Below are 24,047 nucleotides of genomic sequence, written 5' to 3'. Positions count from 1 at the left end.
CCATGAAGTTTCCAGGTGACCTCTACTTAAGGGTACAAGGGCTGTTCAAGATTCTTCTGAAAACTCCCTTCTGTTTTCCCTCAGAGAGAAAACTCTGATTCTACATCAGTGAAGAAACTACTGCCAGAGTCTAGTCTTGCTGCCTTCTGAACACTGCTACACATTGCTCCACTTCACCATCTCCTAGGACTGCCTGTAGGTAACAAAATACCAAAATACCAGGTACATCCAGGATCACAAGACATTGCTCAATCATCAGCCAACAACAAATTTAAGAAGATGCTACTTATAAACAGTGAACAAAAGTCCACATTAATTGATTTGTACCCACTCAAGTTCACAGAAGATGATATTTCTGTTTGCCCTCCATTAGATGTTTCCTGTACTGAAATATTTTTTGCTTTGGAAATCCTGCCACTGCAAGTCTTTGAAGCATATATTGAGGATTACCATAGGCAACTTATCAGAAGAACACGTTTGTAGAAAGATAACGTGGTCCTAGTTGTTCTAATCTCATTAACTGGGCAAGCAAGCGTTTGAAACAGATTGCAAGAATATAAAGAAATGTTTTCTCACAAAAAGACTGCTCAGCAGAATGTACCACTGTCAAACAAATGCAGGTGTCACTCTGAGACAGTCATGCTGTGACACACAGGCAAGTATTCAGTAAAGAATTGGGGCATCTAGGAGCATAAGCCTCAAGTCTCTCTTTCCTCCTCACCCAACCACTGTTCAATTCTCTCAAACAACATGAGCTGATCTAAGTCTGCAGTCCTGTTATCAAGGATGGCAACACACTGTTCAGCTTCATATGGAATATTTTATTTAGATTGACTATACTGTTATCTTGATAGCTATGAGAACTATGAGAAAAATTGGACAACAGATATCTTGCTAAAACTGTGGTAATTAGTCAAAGACCAAAAATTTTTTACTACCCATATCTTCCTAGGCTCTTACCAGAGAATAAGTGTCTTGTTCACATGGTGAAAAACATGCAGCAGCCATCAAACACAGCCAGGGCAGCTGCTAATAATTGTCATGTAGAGTCAGTAGAAAAGAGTCCTCAAAAACTAATCCATCAGCCTTTGTGCTCCTCTTTGCCCGTGACATTCCTCAAAACCACACTGTGTACCTCACTTTTAATAAATGCATGAAAATAAAAGAGGATCTGTAGATAGGAACAACTTTCTTAGGAACCCAGTTTCACAGTAGTAATTTGTTTACTAGAAAATCTATTCAGCATGTACACACAAAGAGATGAAAAAAGACTGTTGAATAACTGACTAATTGGAAAACACAGATGTCTGCTTAAGCAGAATCCAGCAGCCTCCAAGTTCAGGCTGTGTTCTGAAGATCATGCCCCATGCTAAGTGACCAGCACGTGGGTTTAAATTGCATGCAGTAGGGAATATCTAATTTTGGATACCAAAGCAGTTGTTCAATACTTTCCCTATCAGCCATCACCTACAATGAACCATTCAGAATGGATCATGAAATGAGGGGTAGGCTACAGTTCAGCTTCTCTGGAACACTTACACTGTAATAAAACTACCAAAAACTAGCATTCTCAGTTCAGATGAAGCAAACAAACCATGTGTTAAACAAACAAAAGGCTGTATCTAATCCTTTTCTGAAGACAACACAGCCCCCAGCCAACACCACAGCACAGCAGGAATGTATGAACTCCTGCAAAGTGGTTAAATGCCAGAATTACTACCTGTCACACATCAGGTACAGTCTGTATGACCTTTTACAAAGCAAGGGTACTCATGTGGTGCTAGGAAGCATATGATGGAAATCTCTGCGCAGTGAGACAGCCTGATATTGTACAGACACATCAGTTCTGCTTATTCCTACACCAACCAAGCTCTGCAGCTCAGGTGTTGACTTCCCCATCACCACAGAGGCCTAAAAGCACTGCAGCAAGACTGAACTCAATACAGACATGCTGCAAGTTGGAAACTTCTCTACTGAGCTGCCCCTCCATGGCAAAGACAGTGTATAGGATTAGTTATAGGTGTACTTGTAACCTTAGAGTGCTCCTGTAGCTTCCCTGTTTCTAAGCAACCAGTCCTACTCAAACAAGCTGCCTCCAGTAACTCTGGCCGTGACAGAGAGGAAATGCCTGAGCCCCTTTTTCTCTCCATCCCAACAAGTTTCAACCAGTAGTCTAATCCTTTTTCCCCTCCTTTCACCTGAAAGCAGCTGCAGGCCAGGTTGCTTTGAAATGCATACCCTAAATAATACCCTGACACCTTTCCTTGAGATCTAGGAGTGAAAAGTACAGTAAGCTGAGGGGGAATTATCACAAGTCTCCAAAATCACAGTATTACCATGAAATGCAAATCCCAAAGGGTTCAGAAGGTGTAAAGTCAGGGCAGGGCAGAATCAGAGATAGCAGACAATTTAGGAGCTGAACCCATACATAATTCACAATTTAAGGAATACCTGTAATGTCCCTCTTTCTTAACAGAGTCCTTATTTCAAAGGAAATTAATTTTTTAGCATGAGAAGTACAGATCCATCAATATCACAGTTTCACTGGAGAAGTTTCCCTGAAGTCAGATACATTAAGTTTGGCCAAATTATTTTACAGAAACCATCATTCCCTTTCCCTTCTAGTGTCTCATTTCCAACATGTACAAAGCCAACAGAAGACCCTGGACAGCCCCTCTCTGCTTTGCAGATGCCATAAGATTTACTCATAAACACTACATACCACAGTGAATCACATCTTACTCCATCTATTCTGGAGAAAAATACTTAATCCATCTCAATAGTAACAATTTAAAATTCAAACATACTGTAAATCTTGTACATTTCAAACCTCAAATTTCAGCTCAGCACATTTACTGTAAGTAAGAAGTTTAGTTTTAGTCTGTTTTCCCATAGCTCAGTACAGGGTTGTTGGATGAAGTGAGGAAAGGAACAACAGACTTCCCGTGAAATCCCACTAGAAACTAAGAATTTGCACTTGTAAACACAGACAATCTATATGTTGGCATTGACAGGACAGGGGTGAATGGGAATTACCCATTCCAAGAAATACATGCTAATACATGACTACAGTCTGAGTCAAACTGCATCTTATTTTGATAGAGTACAAGATGTACCTACTCCCACTTGCTGTTTTATGGGGATTATGATGCCACAACTCAAAAGGAAAAAGCAAACATACTAGCTTATCTGTTTATGCAAGTCAGTGTCTAATGTTACATTGCAAACCCAGCCTTACTGGTGCTTTTAACAAGACAAGGTGCTTTTAACATGAACTCATGCAGCTAAGGAGCTGGCTTACCCTCTGTCTACTGTCATGAGAGTATGAAGAGGAAGCATGCAAAAATGACCAGATCCAAGGCCCAGATATTGCAACTCCAAGCCCCTCTAGAAGATGATCTCTCTACAGTTTACTAAACCAGCCAGGTCTGTAGGGAACTCACACTAGAATGCAATTAAACAAGAGGCTGCACTTCAAACACTGTGTTCAGTCTCAGGCCTCTCACTACAAGACAGATATTGAGAGGCTAGAGCACTAAGAGGGGTCCAAAGAGCAAAAGGGTCTGGAGCACAAATCTTATGAGGAGTGGCTGAGGGAACCGGGGTTGTTTAGCCTGGAAGAAAGGAAGCTCAGGGGGAATCTTACTGTTCTTTACAATTACCTGAAAGGAGTTTGTAGCAAGAGGCTAGTTGGTCCCTTCCCCTGCTGGGAACAGCAACAAGCAACAGGAAGAGAGGAAATGGCCTTTAAATTGTGCCAGGGGAGATTTAGATTGGATATTATGAACTATTTCTTCACTGACAGGGTGGTCAGGCATTGGAATAGGCTGTCCAGGGAAGTGGTGGAATCACCATCACAGAAGGCATTTAAAAGGCATGTGGATGTGGCACTTGGAGACATGGTTTAGTGATGGATTTGGTTATGCTGGTGATTTTAAGAGTCTTTTCCAACCTAAATGATTCTACAATTCTATGATACTTATTAACTGAGTAAATCCAGCTTTTGATGTTCAAAATATAAAAATCAGTGATCTGAGCAGAAATTGCCATTTAGTTAAAGACAATTTCTTGAGCATCTTTACCTCCAATCCTTACACCAAATCCAAGCTACCTTACACCAAAAGTTGTCTCCAAACACCCAGCACACTCCCCCAAAGGCACTGGGATCCTGCTTCAGTTTTTCACTTTTGTACCATTCTTCCTTCTGCTACAGAACACTTTCAGCTGTCTGCAGCAACCCTCAGTATTTATATGGACAGCAATGACATCTAGTGGCTTGTTAAGAATTTGCCTTTCTAAATTCCCAGCCTGGGCATTCATTTTTAGACAGGAACCCACCACTTTCAGCATTTCACTTAGCTGTTGCCAACTACAGGAAGTGCACCCAAAAGTCTCTATAAACTCTTTCAAAACACACACTCACCACTGTCTCACTCAACTCAAAGCATTTTCCCCTATCCCTTGCTCAAAGCCTAGAAGTCATGTAGTAGGCACAAGTTTGCTTTAGGCCTTGCCTGCACAACTGAATTTCCTCAGTGTAGATGTAGCTACAGATATTTGTTCTGAATACACAGGGCTGGGGCTCCCACCCACCCTTTTGGTTATCCTGTTCCTCAGCTGCATTAGGCTAAGTGGTAGGAGTTATTCACACAGACAAGGACGAGACCCAAGGCCACATCATTTTTAACAGCTGGCACAGTTCATTCATAGCTTAAAATACATACAAAGTAACTGTGCTGAAATTAGGAGAAAAGATAAAAATGCTATTCTGAATGCAAGGAGGAAGAGATCTTGCAGATTAGATTTATGGGAAAACAGTAAGCAGCTCACTTCCCTCCACCACCACAAACCCACCCCATCTCCCAAGAAAAAATAAACCCTCTTACCTTTTTCACTGAGTAATGTTGTAAAATTGCCAAGAAGCACAGGTAAGTGGTTACTGAAACTTTTGAAGTATGTGACAATGTAAAGAAAGTTCAGAAGATATCTTTATGTACCTTTTTGTATTACTGGCACTAGTCATTTAATCACTGCTGCAGCCTTTGCCAGCAGTAACACTCTCTATAACCTTGACAACAAATTACTTAAATGATTTTTCAGTTTACAATGGTGAGGAAGAACGAGATTTGTGGTACATATATCTGCTGCATATGCCTACAGCCCTCAGAGAATACTGCATATTAGTAATGAAAAATACCTAGTTCTAATTTTGTTAAATGAGACCTATTAATACCCATGACTGGAATCAGAAGTGCCTTTCCCCACCACCCAATCTCAGGCAAAGACTAGAGGGTATTTATTTACTTGCTATCCCTCATTTCCCACAGCTTCTTCCAATATTATGGACAAGCAGATCAATCTGCAATGGTCTATCTAGTGATGTGACTCCTCTAGCACAAACAGGAAAAAAATGGAGGACTATAGTAATTCTAGTATATCAGGAAAACATCCTGTAAAAGCCCAGGAGAGATGGAATAAGTATTAAGAACATGTCAAAATAATTTGAAATTACCCCTGCATCAGAATGAGCTGGTACCCATGTTCTGCTAAAGGGCAGAAAAACAGCCACTTACCACTGACCAGAAACTCATTTGGGTGGGAGGCTACTGTTGGTTTATAATGACATGTACAACCTTAAATAACACACTGCTCACAGGAAAAGATGATGATTCACAGGAGTGGCCAGTTATAACAGGTTTAATGGTAAACTTCAAAAGACATCACATTTAGTTTTCATCACAAATTCTTCTGCCAGACCCACTAACTTATTCAAAGCCAAAGAAAACTCTAGCACGTGGGTTTTCTGAACCACCACTTAATGGAACCACTGAAACAGTGCTTTCTGACAAGCCAGCAAACAAACACCACCAGGTGGTAATGGGACTGCCTATCCCATGGCTCCATCAAAAAGAGGATCTTGAAACCTCAGGTCTTCCTTCTTTCATATCTGTTTTTCATTACTCATGTCATTTTACACAGATGAAATTCATTCATTCCAGGCTGATGCTCCCAACAAAAGCATAGATGTTCTTCTGAAGTTCTGAACTCAGAATTCTTAGGTCAGATCCTTGAGGAAACCAATACATATTCTCCTACAACAACATGAAGACCTAATTCTACAACCTACAAACAGGGTAAGTGGTTAGGAGAATGAGAGAGGTATTTAAGACAAGCACACATATTCGAGGTGGTTTTTCAGAAGACATTATTTTCTATTGCCTTAATTACAATAATTATATTTTTTCTTTTAGAATATTCAATTCTTCTGTCAATTACTACTTTGTGATTCAGTCCCAAACAGCAAAACCTAATTAAAATTTTATTTTCTTAAAACAAAGAACCTTTGCTAAAGTGCTAACGAAATCTTTTTTCTCTCACTCCCAACGTAGTGACTGCTACCTTCTGGGAAAAGTTTTCCAGGTTGGAGCAATAGATAGAAGCACTGACTTGCAGCCATCTCCAAAAAGTGGAAGGCAAAATACTGTTTAGGCACAAGGTACTAGCTTCAAAGGGCAAAGCAAATTTCACACCAACAGAACTTTTCTGTAGACTACCCTTGAGCAAACCTCTGGCAAGATCTTGAGTCTAATGCTTAAGTGAAGCTTGAAGAGAATCACAGCAAGAAATACAAACAGATTGTGCTCCTGCTTACACAGTATCAGTTGAAACCTTACTACTGCATCTACCAGTTTTGATTTGAGGTGAAGACACAACCAAGACCCACTATACAAAGGCAGTCACAGTAGAAACAGGATGGGAAGAGGAAGGAAGGGGTGAACAGACATTTTGAGAAACAGTACCTACAGCAAGTCCAAATGTGTGTAGTCCTGTGCATAAAGCTTGTGAGAAAGAGAATTATACATCTTGAACTGCAGGCAAATTACTTTAGTGCATTATGAGACACTCCTGCTTGAAAATTAAACACATTTTTTTATCACATTGTATAGAAACATGTATTTGTGTAGCATAACGTTTACAAAATATAAATATGTAAGAGCTTCTGTCCTTTCATGTTCTATGTATGTGGTTATAGAATCTCAACAAAAAGGAAACACAGGGCAATTCTAGCTTTGAAAATTATGAATGAAGACTACACTGCTTAGTGGCCTTCACTACCTTTCTCTTTCAGCTTGTCCTCACCAAAACAAATACCACACAACAGGGCAGATAAATCACAGGCTGTTCCAAATTCCTTCTGGACAACAAGGCACTCCATTTAGCTTCACATTGAGAACCTCAGAAGAACAGCAAGCAGAAACATCTGCTAAATATATTCCAGTAGGTTAGCTCTAAGTATTGTTAAAGTTCTTAGACAGCCATAGCTATATCTCCCAATTTCTCAAGACTAGTTCTCCCTAACCCTGGTAAAAAGACTGCACTACCCTTTGCACAGAAGTCACTGTGTTCCTGCTCCTGGAGGTTAGATACCCACCACAGAAGCTTCACAATTTGTTTGATAGTTGAAGATTTGAAAAACTACAGCCAGCTTTGCATTTCCTCGTCATACTTTTGGGGATCAATAAAAGGCTTGTCAATGGACCGGATCATCAGCTCACCACAGTACACACATTCAGCTGCCACAATATCATCAATGTCAGCTTTGATCTGTTCCCGGCTCTGCTGCCCCTTCCCCAAGCTAATGGTGTCTGCATCCTTGGGACGATGGTGGCTCTTGGATGGCTGGCTGGTAGCTGCTAGCTTCTTCTGAAGATCTTCAAGTTTTGCCTGCTTATAGGCAGGAAGGTTTGGGAAAACTGCTTGGAGGAGACAGTCATAGTGAAACATGTGACCACACAGGAAAAGGTAAAAGGGGCGGTTTAGAAGTGGAAAGTCACAAACAGCACATTTTTCCTGAGGTTCCACAGAGCCATACTTATTTCTCATTTCCTGGATGTCCTCTCGGATCCTCTTGGCACTCTGTGTGGCTTCCTCCATCTCCCTTTTCAGCTCCTCGATGTGTTTGTTGTAATCTTCCAGGGAGTTACAGATTGCCTCCTTGAAATGGTCAATAGTGACAAAGTCTGGAAAGAATGGCAGCACATCTTCAATCTTCAGCAGAGCACAGCTGGAGAGGCAGGCCATTGCCTTCTTGACATCCTTCTCTTCCTGAACAACATGGCGAGCGATCTTCAACCACAGCTTCTTCCGGAGTTCCTCATCATCTTCAGGAAGATCTGCACAGGACTTGGCAAGATCAACATCCACCTAGAAGTTGGATGGACAAGGAAACAAAAGTTAAGCTTCCCTCTTTGTTTATCCACAATTCAGCTTCAAAGCCTGCTGTTCATTTCAAGAGGCACTCAGAAAACCTCTATGCCTAGGACTGCACTACTGGCCTGCTCCTCATTTCCATGTCAAACACATCAAACACATCTCCTCTCCACCAGTACTCCTAACTGAAGATTAGCTTGCTACCCAACAGAGAACAAAGGTCAGCACAGAAAGCACAAATTCATGTTATAGTATCTTTGCTGGCCACACATTTCAGCAAGGACACAGCAATTCCAACAGGAAAAAAATCCAGCATCTCCCTGAAGGTCAGACTAAGCTGACAAAGGCTTCTGTGATAACTACCAAAGCCAGGAATAGGAAGTAATTAGAATCCTTAACAATAACTATACAAATCTTGCATAAATGCAGATATGTTACAGGTATTTTATATCAGAGACTGTGCTTGACACAAACAGTACTCCTCCTAGTACTTTCCATGCCCACACCCTCAGTTATGGCTTGTCAATCAGCTGCCTACCTGAAACAGTTGTGAAAGCACAGAAAAATGTTATCAGAGCCAGGTCTTCCCTCCAAGCCTCAGCTGCACAGTTTTGATACCAGTGAGTCTGTCCAGCTCCTCTCAATGCTCTGCTGCTCAAGGTAACTTGAACAAGCTACATGTGTATCGCAGCATGCACAGACACACATACCTGTAAGGCGAGATCCACAGCCTCCTCATATAATTCCATCACTTTGTAAATGTGGACACACGCACGGTGGTGCCCGTGCTCTGCACACAGGCGCAGTGCATACTTCAGGTCGTAGTGGATCCTGTTTGGGTTGGTTCCTGCTTGCTCCAGGTATGACAGCAGCGAGTCTGGCCGACACAAAGCATAAAGAGACAACAGGTAGTTGTGAATGGCTTGCTGGGTTTCCTCCAACTGGTAGACACAGAACTCCATGTATCTAATGGCTTCATTGATCTGCTGGGTGCTGGCACTCTGGCTGTAGTTAACAAGGGCTGGAATGAGGTTCCTGGCATCCAGTCTAGAGCCCATAGAAATCCAAGCATCAACCACTTTCTTGGGAATATGTTGGATGAGAACCGGAGAGAACTTGTAGAAGAGTTTCTCATCTCTGTGCCTGGACAACACATTTAGAGCCTCATCGTACTCATCATGCTGGCAGTGGTGAGATACTACACGCTCGTAATCCTGCATGATGACTGCAAAGTAGACCATGTGCTCTGTGTCGCCATGGCTTGCCAACAGCTCATAAATAGATGCCCGGTTATTAAAAAGACAGTCTTTGTTTTTAGGACTGCTCAGGAAAGTGCGGAACTTCTCCCGTGTATCCAAATAGAGATTTCGCTGTGAGGGGTCGCCTTGCAATATACCCAGCCAGTTCAAGTACAGCTCTGTCAACCATGTGGTTAGCAGAGTGGTCTGTGTCTTCTCTGAAGGCTTTAGGTTACTTAGCTTCTTAATCAGAAACTCCATCAGGGCCTCTTCTTGCTTGGCTTCAATGAACTTCAGAGCAATTTCCTCAAAGTAGTTCTGGGTCAGTGCGTAACATTTGGCACTGTCCAGATACCTCTTGTTTTGGAAGCAGTGCTCTGCCTCTTTGGCCAACACAATGTCAAGACACTCTGGTCGGTCCTTACAATACTCTTTTGCTAAATCAAATTTGTTCATATTCATATACATCTTCCACACGTCTCTAGACTCCCGCTGGACATGGTAGCGGAACACGACTTTCTCAGTGTGGATCCATATCTGCTGGACTGTGGGATCTTTAATCATGCGTGTCAGTGAGCCAAACTTCTCCAGGAACAGATCCTGAAAAACAACCTGTCCATTCAGAGTGCAGACAGCCTTCACTCGGTCAGGCAGCAGCAACAGGAAGTGGAACTGGGTAAGTACAATGGATATTGGCTTGTTCACAGTTATGTCAATATCAGCAGGATAAACCCAGACCCGCTCATCGCTCAGAATTGAATCAGGACGACTGTAATCCAATGTACCATATAAAACACCGTTTCCCATCATCCAGGCAAAGGAGCGAGGGCTGGAACGCAGTTTTGGAGTGTAAAAGGCTATCTCGCTGAAACCCAAGTTAGCTGGAAACTCCCGAAAGCTGGGCAGATGGTCAGCATGCACAGCAAATATGGAGCTGAAGCCTTGCTGCTCTGTCCCTTCAGGCACTTTGCCAACAAACTGAAAGAGTCTCTTCCTAGTGGTGGCTATAATAAAAAATTTCCCTTCTATCCCTCGTTCAATTTCCAAGCAGCAGACTGGGGCAGGTCCAGATTCCTCCTCCAGAGTGTAGACCTGCCGGAAGTACTGGTCAGGGTTAGTGCTGAAGAGGCTTCCTTCACTGACAGAGATTTCAGCCTCGTAGATCTGCCCCTGGGATGTCCCCACCAGGATAGGCCCTGTGTTGGTTTCTGTACCAAGAAATTTGTTCCAGCCCACACTTTCAATCAAGTGTCCTTTCCAGCGGGAGAGTGCCCGCACTTTCTGAACACTTCTGTTCAGGTAAAGGCATTCGCTGGTGTTCAGAGCAATCAGGAGATGAGAGCCTGCCAACAGCAGAGGGGTATGGGAGGGAGAAGGAGAAAACAAATCAAGACTGTGCCTAAGCAAGCCAAATTCCTGAAGCTTCTAATCCTAACATTTGATAAATTCCACTATCAACATACTTAATCCAAGACTCTCCCAGACATTCACGGGAATGTGGGGGATTTCCATGCTGGATCAGAACAGCAGTCCATATGTTGCAACATTAAATAACTGGTACCAGATGCTTTAGCAAGAAGGTATTCTGTTTCAATAAATGTTCTAAGGATAAACACTTCCCAGAGTTCCCTCCTATGCCTGGCAGTTGGTGAAAGATACGAGCATCTCTTTCCAAACTTTTGTTTAGTTTTTTAAAATCACTCTAGGCTACAGTGAACTGCAGATGTTTAATGTCCCTTTTTAAAAATTCCTATATAAACCATACAGCAGAAAGTGACTGCAAACACTTCCTTTGATAGGTTTTAGCAGCTTTGCTCGGAGCAGCCTAATTGCATGTGTTCGTTTCAGAGTTCAAAAACACAAGAGGCACAACAAACCCATACTAATAGCAAAAGGGCAAACCAGTGGGCAGCTGCCCTGGGACACTGAGTCTGTATCATGGAAGATTGATATGTTCTCCTTATATACAAAGCAGAAAGAGAACTCCAGCAGCACTTGCTCTGCTCTGTTCACTGTCTGTAAATATCCATGACCCACTGCCTCACCTGTGTGGTCCAAAAACATCTTGTAGACTTTGGCTTCATCTTTGCGTCCCAGCTCTACCTGATTAGGTTCATCTGGCTTCCCAAGATCAATCCTGCAAAGAGAAACCACGAAAGCATGTTGCCAACAAAGCTCACACACCTGTAGCTCCTCACTTGTTTTCCATATTGGGCTCATGGCTTTTTATCCAGTTTGCAAATGTAAGTTCTCTAACAACTTAAGGAAAAAAAAGAAGGCGGGGGAAAAACAAACAATAACTTCAGGATTCTGGCAGCATTACCTGAGAAGGGTGTCTTTCCCAAGGCTCATACAGAGCTGGTTAGAGGAGACCACTAAGCTGTTGATTTTCTCTGGAGGAGCAAAATCAATCCTCTGCTTGTTAAATATTGGCGTTTCCTTCTCCAGTCGTGCATTGACATATCCTGGAGAAAGAATGTGAACACTTAGAAACTGAACAAGACCAAACCCCACAACAACAACCCCAAACTACATCAAAATCCAGCCTAAAAGACTAAAAGGATCATGTCCTGCTCCAAGTTTTACTGAAAAGGAAGTGTGCTCCATAGAGCAGGAACACAGAGAAAAAAACTCTAATTCCAGCCCGACTGGTGTTGAAAAAAACAATGCAGTAGTGGAAAGTAGCCTGCTACTAGTAGACAAATCCTTTAATTGTCTGTTCCACCAATACTTTCCCCTTGCCTTTGCCTCGCCTCTAGACCAGCTGCAGGATGCTTAAAATACACGTTTTCCAGAAGGAAGATGCACATACATGAAGAGACAAAGCACCCACAAACTGAGTAGGCTCAGCACGTGCTTTTTTCTTACACATCGACCCACATTAAACACTGCCCATTTATACAAGTGTGCATCCCCTTATTTCCACAGTTAAGTAGAACTGATGTTCTTCTTTTCAGATTAGGGAACTGTAATGCCACAGTTTAAATTTGCTGGTATGAACTGCAGTTCAAAACACATACAAAAAGCTTCCAAGGTGCAGATTTGCTTAGTATCACAGCTAACCAATAAATTTGTCTTTACATGTATATATATATATAAGGGAAGGATTACTCTGAAAAACCTACATGTTAACAGATCATCAAGTCACATTCATCCAGGTAATCTCAAATTTTTTTTAGACTGTCACCTGGCAAAGTAAGGCTGACTCAGCAAGGAAACTTAAATTCAGGAAAGAAAGGGAACAAATAGCATCTATAGAGAGGTAAGGGTTTAGAGCTAAGGAGAAGCTGTTTATGGGTTAATTCAGTCATGGCTCAAGCCAAAGTACTGAACTTCAGCATTCTAGACTCTTTAGGCCTGTATCCATTACAACACCCATAGGATCATCACCATTAGCATTTAGCCATTGTCCCTAACAGGAGAGGGATAAGCTTCCTTAATATACAGCTCTCTGTACAAAGGAGATGTCTATTTTATAACATTCATTCCTTTCAAACAGTATCCTCCCTCATTATGTCCCCAGTGTCCCTCTTCTGTTTAGGCAAGACTCTACTACAGTATTTCCCACCCTGATTTCTGGGCAAAGCTACATATTTCCTCAGACCTTTTAATCTGTCCAAAGATCTAAGATCACCACTATGGTCAAGTCTAGTGGGTCAAAGTAGGCTTTTCAAAGCTGGAGCTACAGTACTTGAAGCTCACAATGCAGCAGGACTTTAGGTAGGATACAGAGTCACTGCTTGTTTATCTACAACTTTGAGAAACAGTACCTGCAGTTTAACAAGCACGGGGGAGAACTCCATGAAACTGAGGAATAAGTTTCACTGTCTTCCAAAATTGTAAACCTAACCTTAAGGACTGCTTTCAGGAAGTTAACTATTGCATCTTTTTACAAAAAAAAAAATTTACTTAAACTCCAGATTGCCCACAACTTTTCCCAAGCAAAATTTTATTTAAAATTGCTTGTGTGGCCTGATTTAAGAATAACTGAAATCCTAATTAGGCTGTGCCTTTGCAATTAAGTAGTTTCCCAAACTTCCTCTGCCAATATCAGCTGTCAGCAAACAGGCAGATTTCTCAACTCTAAGACAGCTATGACTGAAGACAGTGTTGCAGCAGTCAAGAAGAAAACCTGAGTCCTGGAAAATTTATTTTCAATGACATGACCTGTCCCAACACTGTTCTGCACAACACCTAACCAGGCCACTTATTCTTTATCTAACATCACACAAGGAAATAGCCATTCATGTCAAAACAAACAAGGGGAACATACCTACTTTAGTACCTAGACTCAGAGTAACACTGTCAGTGTATTTATACTCCATAATAGACACAGCATGACAGAATTTATCAATTCTTAGCATATATATGAACCTCACTTTTGGCTTCCCCAAAGGTTACCAGTGGGCAGCACTATACAAGGAAAAAAAATTCTAAAGAATGTGCCCATGTATTTCCAAACTTGTAACTCAAAAATGCCAGCTCTCATAGCAGCTGGTACTACCATGATAATACCAGGTAGAAGGGAATTCTCTCAAACCTACATTTCCCTGCCACACTCAAAAAAAATTGAGAGGTGACATGGAGTACAAAATGGTTACTGAACCTAATAAAGCTTGACTTTATCATGGAATAATAATGGAAAAAAAATTCTCTGAGATGGAAGAAAAAACGGTCTGGTCGTCACACCATGACTTTACATTGATGGGACACCTCCCTGAACAGCACAGTACAGCAAAGCCTCACACCCCTTGACAGAAAACTGTAGTAGTGATACAGACTGCTTTGTTGGTCACCTTGCCATCGTGCAGTCAGCCTAAAGGAACCGCTCTAGAGAAACGAATTGGCAAACTGCGCCTGGTTTAGGGAGGAACTCGGTGCAGGGACAGCTGTGCACACATCCATAACACGGCTCAGCACGGCCTTCCCCGAGAGCAGCAGAAAGAAGAAGTGACGAGATGTTCAGCTCAGTGCCGCGCAGGGCCGAGCTGGGCTCGGTTACAACCTGTGCCCACACGGACACTTCACGCACCGCGCAGCACCGCAGGCCAGAGCCGCCCACACACCGCAGCACCGCCGGCCCGACCTGCAGCACCGCTCTGCCGAGCCACAACCAAGGGCTCCCTGCCTCTAAACACGTCCCGGGGAAAAACAAGCCGCGGCCGAACGCTTAGCCCCACACACACGGTGACACGCCTCTTCAGGCAGCACAGCCCAGCATGCCCTGCTCCCCACCCGGAGCTGCCGCCTGGCCTCCCGCTCTCAGCAGGCAGGCCGCGCACGGGAGGCCCCGGCGCACACGTACCGGAGTGCGGGATGCCCACGCTGGCGCGGCCCTGCGGCACGGAGGCGGAGCGGTGCAGGGAGTCCTCGTACTCGTCCAGGATGGACGCCATGGCGAGCCGCGCTCAGCTGACCCGCGCCCCGCGCGCATGCGCGCCCGGGCAGGGCCGGGCGGGAGCGCCGCTCCCTCACAGCGATGGCGCTGGGGCCGGGCCGGAGTGCCGCTCCCTCACAGCGATGGCGGTGCGGCCGGGCGGGAGCGCCGCTCCCTCACAGCGATGGCGCTGCGGCCGGGCGGGAGCGCCGCTCCCTCACAGCGATGGCGCTGCGGCCGGGCTGGGGGGAGCGCCGCTCCCTCACAGCGATGGCGCTGCGGCCGGGCGGGAGCGCCGTTCCCTCACAGCGATGGCGCTGCGGCCGGGCTGGGGGGAGCGCCGCTCCCTCACAGCGATGGCGCTGCGGCCGGGCCGGGCCGGGCGGGCTCGCATCCCATCCCCGGCACCCCAAGCAGCCTGGGCCCGTCCTGCCACCCTAGGGGTCCGCGCGGTGCCCGCCGCTTCTGCTCTCTGTCACAGATGCCGAAATACGAAAGGGCCCACTCGAATAAACAAATATTTTTGTATGCCAGTAATCCTCTAGGTGGGTTGTAGGCTCTAGTTTTGTTGCCGAATATAACGAGAGCCAAGCATCAGAACTTGGATTAACCACCAAAGAGGGCTAAAAAGAGGCAGGGTACCACCCCCACGACCCTAGAGACCCCTCACATGATCACTAGAGACCCCTTCCCTAATACATGAGCTTCTGTAATAAGACCTACACAACTAATTACATACATACAAGACTACTTGGAAATAGGTGTAAACTTATTGGAATGTAAATACATGTTCATATAATAAATTGTATATAAGTATATAGAAGTGTGAGTCTTGGTGTGCATGATAGGCAGAAAGGCACCCCCACATCCCACCCCCATTTACCTGGCACTGTAACAAAGCTTTCTGACCTGTTTGAAGGTTTTCTTTCCCACTTTTCAGTGACACTGTCCTGTTATGTGCAGCTCCATGCTCGAGAAATCACCTCATTAACGCAGCAGTGTGTTCTACTAGAATCAGTGCTAAGTGCCATAACAATCCTACTGAATGCAACTGGGAATTGTCTGGTTTAAAACACTCTGTAAAAACTCCTGTGTTGTGGCTCTTGTGTAGCATTGGGTGGCAAAATCTTGGCTTTATCACTAGAATGATTGTTGTGGCACAGCATAAGGGCATAAGGCTCTCCTTGAACTATACTAGACTTGCTCTGCAATTTTATCCCAGGTTTCTATGTTGGATCCAACTTCTGTGTCACTAAATATTATCTGTAACCTGGAGTTTTCTTTTGTTCTGGTGTGCCAACAATTGTTATTTACAATTTTGTCCTCTAGCTTAAACTAGCAGAATTTATAACAAGGGCATTAACAAAAAGACAAGTCTCTTACACACCCTTTGCGTTTCATCCTACATAAAATGAATAGAGATGTATATATGTACACTGTATGTGTGCTATATACTATACTGTGAGTATACTATGTACTGCATACTAGATATAAGCTTCACTTTCTGGAAGCAATGGAGAAATGTCTCTCAGGGTACAGGACAGCTTGCAACATGGAGAGATCCATTACAAGATACAAGAGGTCTTCCCAAACTTAGTTTGCACATCAGGTGGCAGTGAGGCACCACAAGCAGCAGTTGCATGTGGTTGGCTTCTCACAAAGTTACATCTCCTTTTTGTCTGCTCTTTCACTGGACACCGCACCCTCATAAACCAGGGCTGTGCTCTGCATCACTCAGCCTCAGGCCTTCTCCCCAGTGCTGAGCCAGACATGCAGGTCCCACGCTAGCTGGGTTCCTGGAGGCTCCCATGGCACGCCTCCACAGGGTCACTGCTGCCTGCTTTGCTAAAAACAGAACGTGGCTTTTGCTGACTTAGCCTGCCTGCAAGCACCAGTCCCAGCCTCTGCTGTTTACCCTCTTTATGTGGCAGCTCTGAGCCAAAATAGCAAAACCACATTCTTTTGCTGTCTAATCATCCTGATCTTCATAAGCAGCAACTGTTCTCTTTCAGCATCTCAAAAGGTACAAACAAATTACATTAGGTTTAGGGTAATGAGGTAGGAAGGGACTTCTTGGACTATCAGATCCATTCTCCCACTCTTGTAGATACCACATCATATAGTCCTTTCTCTATTCCTGTCTGATAGTGTGGGTATTTTTTCCCCTGACTGCCCTAGCTCATATCTGTTCCAAACACTCCCATGATCTCAAGCTCTGATTTCCAGTCTAATATAAGCTATAGCTAGTCTGAATCCTCTTGTTCTTGTTCAAACACTGTCCTTTAGTGTCCATTTTTGGATTTCATTTTCTCTGCAAAAATCAACACAAATCATAGCCTTTATTACCAAATCCAAGATTTAACAAACCAAGAAGTTCTTGACTTCTCTTAAAAAGAGATAATTAGTTCCTGGGAGCATCCTGAAATTCTCTACGTTGGTTGCAGCTTCAGCTCAGGTTTATGTCACAGGGGTCGCATAAGCTTGACCCCACATTTGAGATGAGGTCTCCCCCTGTTGTCTTCAGCAATGATGCTTCTAATTTTTCTCTTTCTAGTCATATTTTTAGTAGTAGAAAAGGGTTGTTTGGTAAGGGGGAAATAAACTGTCTTGAAATATATCTGGATATTAGGCTAAATTGACATTTTTGCACAAACTTCTCAGCGTGCAGCTCTGTGGGCTGTTTCTACTCAAGGCCTAGATTAGGCCATGTCTTATAAGTTGTTTTTTTTCTTGGTCAGATCTAGAAATGGAAGAGATTTCTGTTCTCATTCTGGCAGGTATTATTGCCTGTTAAGGCTAATCCTCATGAGAAACCTGTGTCTGATTGTAATGTGGTTAAAGTGGAAGCCAGGTTTTCACCTTATTTGGAAATAAAACATCAGCCTAAAGCTAACCCAAGCCCACAAGCCTGCTCCATCCATCTGCAGTATCATCTGCTGTGATTATTTAATTTACAAACATGTGCAATAATCATATTCCAGTGCTACATTCACAGATCTGGTATTCTGAAAAGAAGGAAAGAAGAGCAATGGTTAGATTAAAGATTTATCAGCACTTTGATTTACCAGGAATGTGTGGAGAATCAGATGATTATATTTTGTGTGTAGCAGTGGTGTAAGTCTATAAAAGGGACTTGTGAGAGAGAATTTAGGAGATTTTGGTGATACATTTGGATTGCAACCCTAAATCCTTGTCTTGCTTTGTTATGGCTGTGGTCACACCAGCAATTTGCAGTAATTTTGACTTAGACAGTTAGCATTTTCTCCAAGCTGTGGACACAGCTATCAACATTTAGGTGTTGCATGGCATGTTATTCTCTTCAGATGCCTAGAGGAACAGGTAATTCTATATAGCAACACTGACAAACATATAATGTGTCCAAGGTCCAGACTCCCAGCAGATTAACCCTGTCTAAACTTGGGCTTCCTCAATGCTGTCTGTGTCATTCCTGGCTGCCCTGTCCAACCCCCACTTGGTGCACATCAGTGCACCTATGATTGCAGAGTGAGACATTTCATTGCCCTGCAGCAGATGACTCTGTGATCCATGATCTAAGCATGAATGCTGGTGCAGAGGAGAGGGCAGGAAAATATGACTGTGGAAAGATGGAAGGGCAGAATCTAGTGACGTGATTAAAATTTGAATTAAACCCTGGACTTCCTCACAGATTTCCACTACTGAAGGTACTGATCATCACTCCACCTCGCTGTATATAGAATATTCCTTCATAGTGATTAGCATAAAAAATACCCTATATTCTTAAAAGCCATAGGCAAATAGGTGTAACTCCCTAAATGCACCAGCCTCCATAAGATACCAATAAAAGTGTAATATACTTCCAGGCTATGAGACACCCCTGTATCTGCTTTGAGGAGAGTCTTGCAGATACTTGTGTCCCCCAGTCAACCAAGAGACCTTCTCCCAAGAGAAGGGACAGCATTTCTGAGAGACCTTTTGAATGCTGTGTACAAATTTAATGCAGTAAACAGGATTACAGTGGCCGTGTACCCTGGGTATCACAGTTACCCATGAGAACCGAACTGGAACCTACATGGGGAGCCATACAATTATAATTTACCTTAGAAGAGATCAAAGCTTAAAATCTTGCCAGAGCCCGCCTCCTAACCATTAACCAGCCTCCCAAGCTCTTCAAACCCATTGTCAAAGCAGACTCCTGTAGACCAGTAAACACTGGGTGGAACTGTATCATGCCCGAGCAGCAATTGCAGACCTGCAGACCACGGTTCCCCTGACACTTTAAGAAGTTTTCCCACAAGTGAACTACCAATGACTGTTGATGCTACATGTGCATTCCAGAGCAGGCTGCCCTTTGTAAACCCACCCAGTGCCCCCATGGAAACCCTAGGGCGTAACTCATCTGTCCTAGAATGCACAAAAAGCAGGACAGGAACATGCTTTTACAGTGAGAAAACCTTTTTCCCATCACCAGCACCCTGTGGCTAATCCCTCAGTTTTGATCCCCGAGGAAGATCCATAAATGATAAGCTTGAGAACTGAAACTGATAAGTTGGCAGAGACAGTGATCTTACAGCATTTTATGGTTTTCCGATCGCCCTTCAACCCAGCCCTTCACTGTTTAGTGTTAACTGCCTGCCTTTCCTTCTTTCACAGGGGGGATATGAACTTTATCACCTTTCTCTTGCTAATTCCCCCACCCATTCCTGTTAAACGTTAGCGCCTCTTTTTTGTGTAAAGTCTCCGATTGAATGACATAATTAAATTAAGTTCAGACCATTGTCTTCCAACCTGTCTTTAGTCTGAAAATTGCTGTTTCTTTCAGATTTAAAGAAAGTCTTTGAATGCCTTAAACTTTGCCTGTTCTTTCACATTCATCGGTTGATGAATTAAAAGATGTACTTTCTCCAGCAGATGGCAACACACTTCTAAATTATTCATAGCATGTCTGAGAGGTAGGACTAGTTCCTAAGCAAGTCAGAGAGGAGATGAAGTTGAGTTTGAGGAAGGGACTTAGTACAATGCGGTGCTTTTCTTCCTTTGGAAAAATATTTAAGAAAAAAATGTTTAAGAAAATATTTTTGAAGCTAGTGGCATTGTTATTTCACTTAAACTAATTATTCGTTAATCTGAAAATGTGTTATAATGTTGTTGTGGCTCTTTGCCTTCGCATTTAACAAGAGTGGCCGTGAACAGGTGAACCAGAACATCTCTGTGCATCTTCCAGGCATTGCTTTTATTTCCAAAGAGCAGTGAAGTAGTTCAGAGGGCAGGATAGTGGGAGCTGTATTCTAACATTGCTTCTATCTCTTTTTTTTTTGCTTTTTTCCCCCAAAGGCATTTCAAAAGCACACATCTCCAGTTCACACCATAAGTATCCATTATCTGCTATAGAATTGTAAAGCAGTTTTATTGCTGTATACTCAGAAACTATGGAGTTCCTATCAACCAAAATCTCTGTAGGAAAGGAAGTACTGGAATATTTCTTTGGATTTCTCTTGTCATAATTTTTCTGTGAATGGGTACAGCCTGATGTTTCATTGACTTTGTGTTGTGTCTGTTTCTGGCTCTGCGGAGTTGATAGAAAATGATATAAAGAAGCGTTTGACATCACTTCCTGAAGGTTACAGTAACTAGACAAGACACACCGCAAGGGAAAACCAGGCTCGGGCTCTTGTCTTCACCCTTTTGTCTGTCACTCCTTTTAGGTGGTAATTATAGTTGCGCTTGATTTTTCCCAGGGAGGATGCACACTCAGGTGCATGACAAACACCGGGTGACTCAGAACTGGTTGTGTCATTGCTTGCAATTACGAATTCGACCAGCTGGGCAGAGGCTGTACGTCGATTTTTTCAGTGTCTCTTGGCATCACGGGATCCAGTTTGCTGTGGCACTTGCACTCTGGTTTAGCCCCCCTCTCAATCTCAGTCCCCATCCATCTGCCTTGTGCCTGGTGGCATTGTCGCCTGTTCTCACTGTGCTCCCATTTCTCATTGTTTAGGGTTTCTCTTGTGCAGCACTGTGAACAGACTCAGAAATGTGATCCCAGGGCACCATTTGCAAAGGAACTGTATTGACACATGCAGCCCACTTGTACAAACGCAGGTAATGTTGATGGCTGGGTTTGCTCACCACCATGTTAGGAGGGGCTGATAATTTTTTTGCTTTCCCTTGGTGAGAAGGGAACCATGCTATTTTTAAAACTGCCACCTCCTGTAACATACAATGCTTTTTCTGAGGCAACGAGTAGTTTGCTAGGCTTTGCAAAAATGATAATGGCTTCCACTCTGTACTTTCGGACAAGACTGGGAAGCAGAATATCAGCCAAGGAGGCAGAATACAATGTTGTCAGAGGAACAGAATACGAGGTTGTTGGTGGTCAAGCATTGCTCAGTAGCCATTGAAAGTCAGAAGCACTGCCTGTAAAAAAGCTCAGTGTCACCATTTCCCAGTATTTTAGCACTGCACTTCAGAAGGGAAATTATACAGAATAGTTTGAGCTGATTCGTAGTTTCACCCCCACAAGGGATAAGCCCATTGCCCTCCTCATCCAAATTGGCCTATATACTGTTCTTGATTTGGTCCATAAATGGACTTCTCCTGCCAGAGCAGCAGTGAGAAAAATTATTTAAATTAATAGAAATGGGCAGGAAAGGAAGCATCTTCCTCTAAATAACTGGGTTTTTAAGTAGCAGGACTTTGTACAGATGTATAGAATTAGTTCGGTGGTGACAATCACACACTGCCTCCATATAGAAATCTATTTCCACTGCAAGTCACTTTAATGGAGCAGCTTTCCTGTGCAGCCCAGATAGTACAGCCTAGCTGAGTAATGGCTGAACACTAACAGTAACTGAAATCTGTGTTTGATCTGCCTGGAAAGAGTTTGATCTTCTGTGCTTAATTCCTGGTGGATAGGAATTCACATCATGAGAAATATCATCATAATTTGTAGTAATTATAATTTCTGGGAGCAAGGCCAAGTGCAGCCTTGCAGACTGCGTGTTTCCCACTTAGGCACAGCTGATTTTGGCAGAGGAGCACGTCAGGCAAGCAGCACGCAATGGGGCTCTCCTAATGTACCTGCTGCCTACATGGGCAGAGCCAGTCCCCAGACCTGTTGGTTCAGCAACTCGGGGAATTGGATAGACTTTCACTGCAACAAAAAAAAAAAAAAAAAAAAAAAAAAAAAAAAAAAAAAAAAAAAGCCAAAACTGTACCAAAAAAAATCTAGCAAAGCCAAAATATCTGACTGCTCTCTGCATTGGGAGACTAAACCTGCATCCTCTGCTAGCTGTCAGGACAAAGGCAAGACCTGAGAAACGAATCCGTGGGAACGGCCCTGTTTGTTTGCTTAATCACCTAGTTTAAATACAGATTAAAAATCACTTAAGCTCATTGACAAGTTAGGTGTGTGTCAACCAACGGTTGTCAGAAACTGCAAGGAAAAAGGAGCATAGTCCCACAAGGAAGAGATTTTAGGAAAGGAATAAGAGAAAAAGGGCTGGATCCTTGGAGTGGGGCAACAATGTGTCTTCTGAGCTTGAGCTGTCAAATTCTCTTCACTGTCCCTGCTAACAGTGGACAATTTGGTGAATAATTGTCACTTGTCCCTCCTAACAGTGTACGATTTGGTGAATAGTCCCTCATTTACATTAATCTTCTGATTAAATGGAAATGTCATAGTTCACAGAAAGTCAGCCAGTGTCTGAAATGCACTGGGAAAGCTTTGCATTTCCCTCGCTTGCTGTGCCGCCTGTCCCGGCTGCAGCGCAGTCCTTGCCGATCCCATTGGAGGCACTGCCACACCTCACACACTGCGGAGTATCGCCTGCCCCAGCGCATTCTCCTTTTCTGGAGCAGTTCAGCTGTCACCTGGCTCTGAACTAGCACTGAGGAGCATGGCACTGGAAAAAGCCAGTCTAACGCAAGCCAGTCCCTTGAGACAGCAGCCACTCGCAGTAGCAAGACTATCTGGCACATGTTTTAACAGCAGCCTAGTTTCTAATGCCATCCCCATTTTTTGTAGCTGTAGAAATTTAAGGCTGTGCTATGTGTAAAAACACATTAAAGCAAAATGCCAGAGGAAAGTGTGGAGGACAAGCATTTTTGCAGTTCCCAGGAAGCTTGTTGGCTGCCTCCAGAGTGGACATGCTTTGTCCACTGAGCCTGAAGAGTTGCAGTGCTTATGACTTTCTGTCAACCACAGGGAAAAGCACTCTAGTCTCTGCCTGGCTTAAAGATTTCTTCTTAAGTTTAACATCAGTGTAGGTGAAACACCTTTGTATCTTCTCAACAGGGATGCAAGACGAACTCATGAGCTGCTAATCAGCAGCTGCTTGCAGCACAAGCCTGCCTAGTGCAGACAGGTCTGCCTTGCTGAAAGGACCATGAAGGACATCATGGTAACTAAATGAGTGTTGTTCATTGACAGCCTGAGTTTAGCTTCTCCATTGGGAAGCAGCTCCACATGCAAAGCTAATGTAGCAATAGTGGGTATTGCAGGAATTAATACTTTCCCTCCAGTGCTTCCAATCACCTGGAGGTGCTACACTGGCGTGCAATGATGGCTGAGATAGTGTGGCTGTATCTCTCCTTTTAAGTGGTGTGTTCCCACTCTTCTGTTTGTTTAGTCATACCTTTTTAGACGGTGAGCTCCTCAGGGCAGGGATGGAGCCGTCTTCTTAGCTGCCGTGTGGTGTGTGAGCTACCAGAGGTGAATATGAAAAACAGGCAGCAGACTGGGAACTCCTGCACTTGTCCATGCAGCTGGGAAAATACACTTTGTGGCTTTTGCCAGTGGGTAGCAACAGCTTGGCTGGGCCCCAGGAAACCAGTAATGGCAATCGCATCGGTAACAGATGCCATGACTTTTGGCCATTTGTTTTATATTGTCCTTCACACTGTTGACCAGCACTGTTGGTTTTATTTGCGTCCTGATTTCAGGGCAGAAATCACAGATGTCCCAAATGGGACAGTGGGGCTTCTTCTTTCGAAAGGGAAGCGGGGGCGACGTGGATGGGGCACAGCTTTGCCGTGTGTGACACCTGCCGAAATTCCGAGGGCAGGCGCCGCTCGGGGCATCGCAGGATGGGGGTGCAGCAGCGGGACCCTCGTCCGCGGTTCGGCGGCGGGAGGAGGCGGCCGGGCCGGGCCGGGCCGGGCAGGGCAGGGCAGGGCAGGCAGGGCCGGCCCGGCCACCTCCCGGCGGGGCGGGACAGGGCGGGACTAGGGAAATCGGGGCT

General features: G+C 43.9%; 1 protein-coding gene across 1 annotated transcript; it reads right to left on the bottom strand.

The window, feature by feature from the left end:
• Positions 1 to 5,663: 5,663 nt before the first annotated feature.
• VPS18 (VPS18 core subunit of CORVET and HOPS complexes) lies at positions 5,664 to 15,113 on the bottom strand. The gene is made up of 5 exons (XM_056493380.1): positions 14,755 to 15,113; positions 11,773 to 11,914; positions 11,495 to 11,586; positions 8,922 to 10,792; positions 5,664 to 8,205 (listed from the first exon to the last, which is right to left on the bottom strand). The coding sequence occupies exons 1-5, from the start codon at positions 14,843 to 14,845 to the stop codon at positions 7,477 to 7,479; spliced, it is 2,925 nt and encodes a 974-aa protein (XP_056349355.1). The 5' UTR covers positions 14,846 to 15,113; the 3' UTR covers positions 5,664 to 7,476.
• Positions 15,114 to 24,047: the final 8,934 nt, after the last annotated feature.

The sequence above is a fragment of the Oenanthe melanoleuca genome, chromosome 5 (assembly GCF_029582105.1).
Source record: "Oenanthe melanoleuca isolate GR-GAL-2019-014 chromosome 5, OMel1.0, whole genome shotgun sequence".
Lineage (NCBI taxonomy): Eukaryota > Metazoa > Chordata > Aves > Passeriformes > Muscicapidae > Oenanthe > Oenanthe melanoleuca.
Note: the sequence above shows the minus strand (reverse complement) of the source record. Positions and strands in the feature narration are given on the sequence as shown.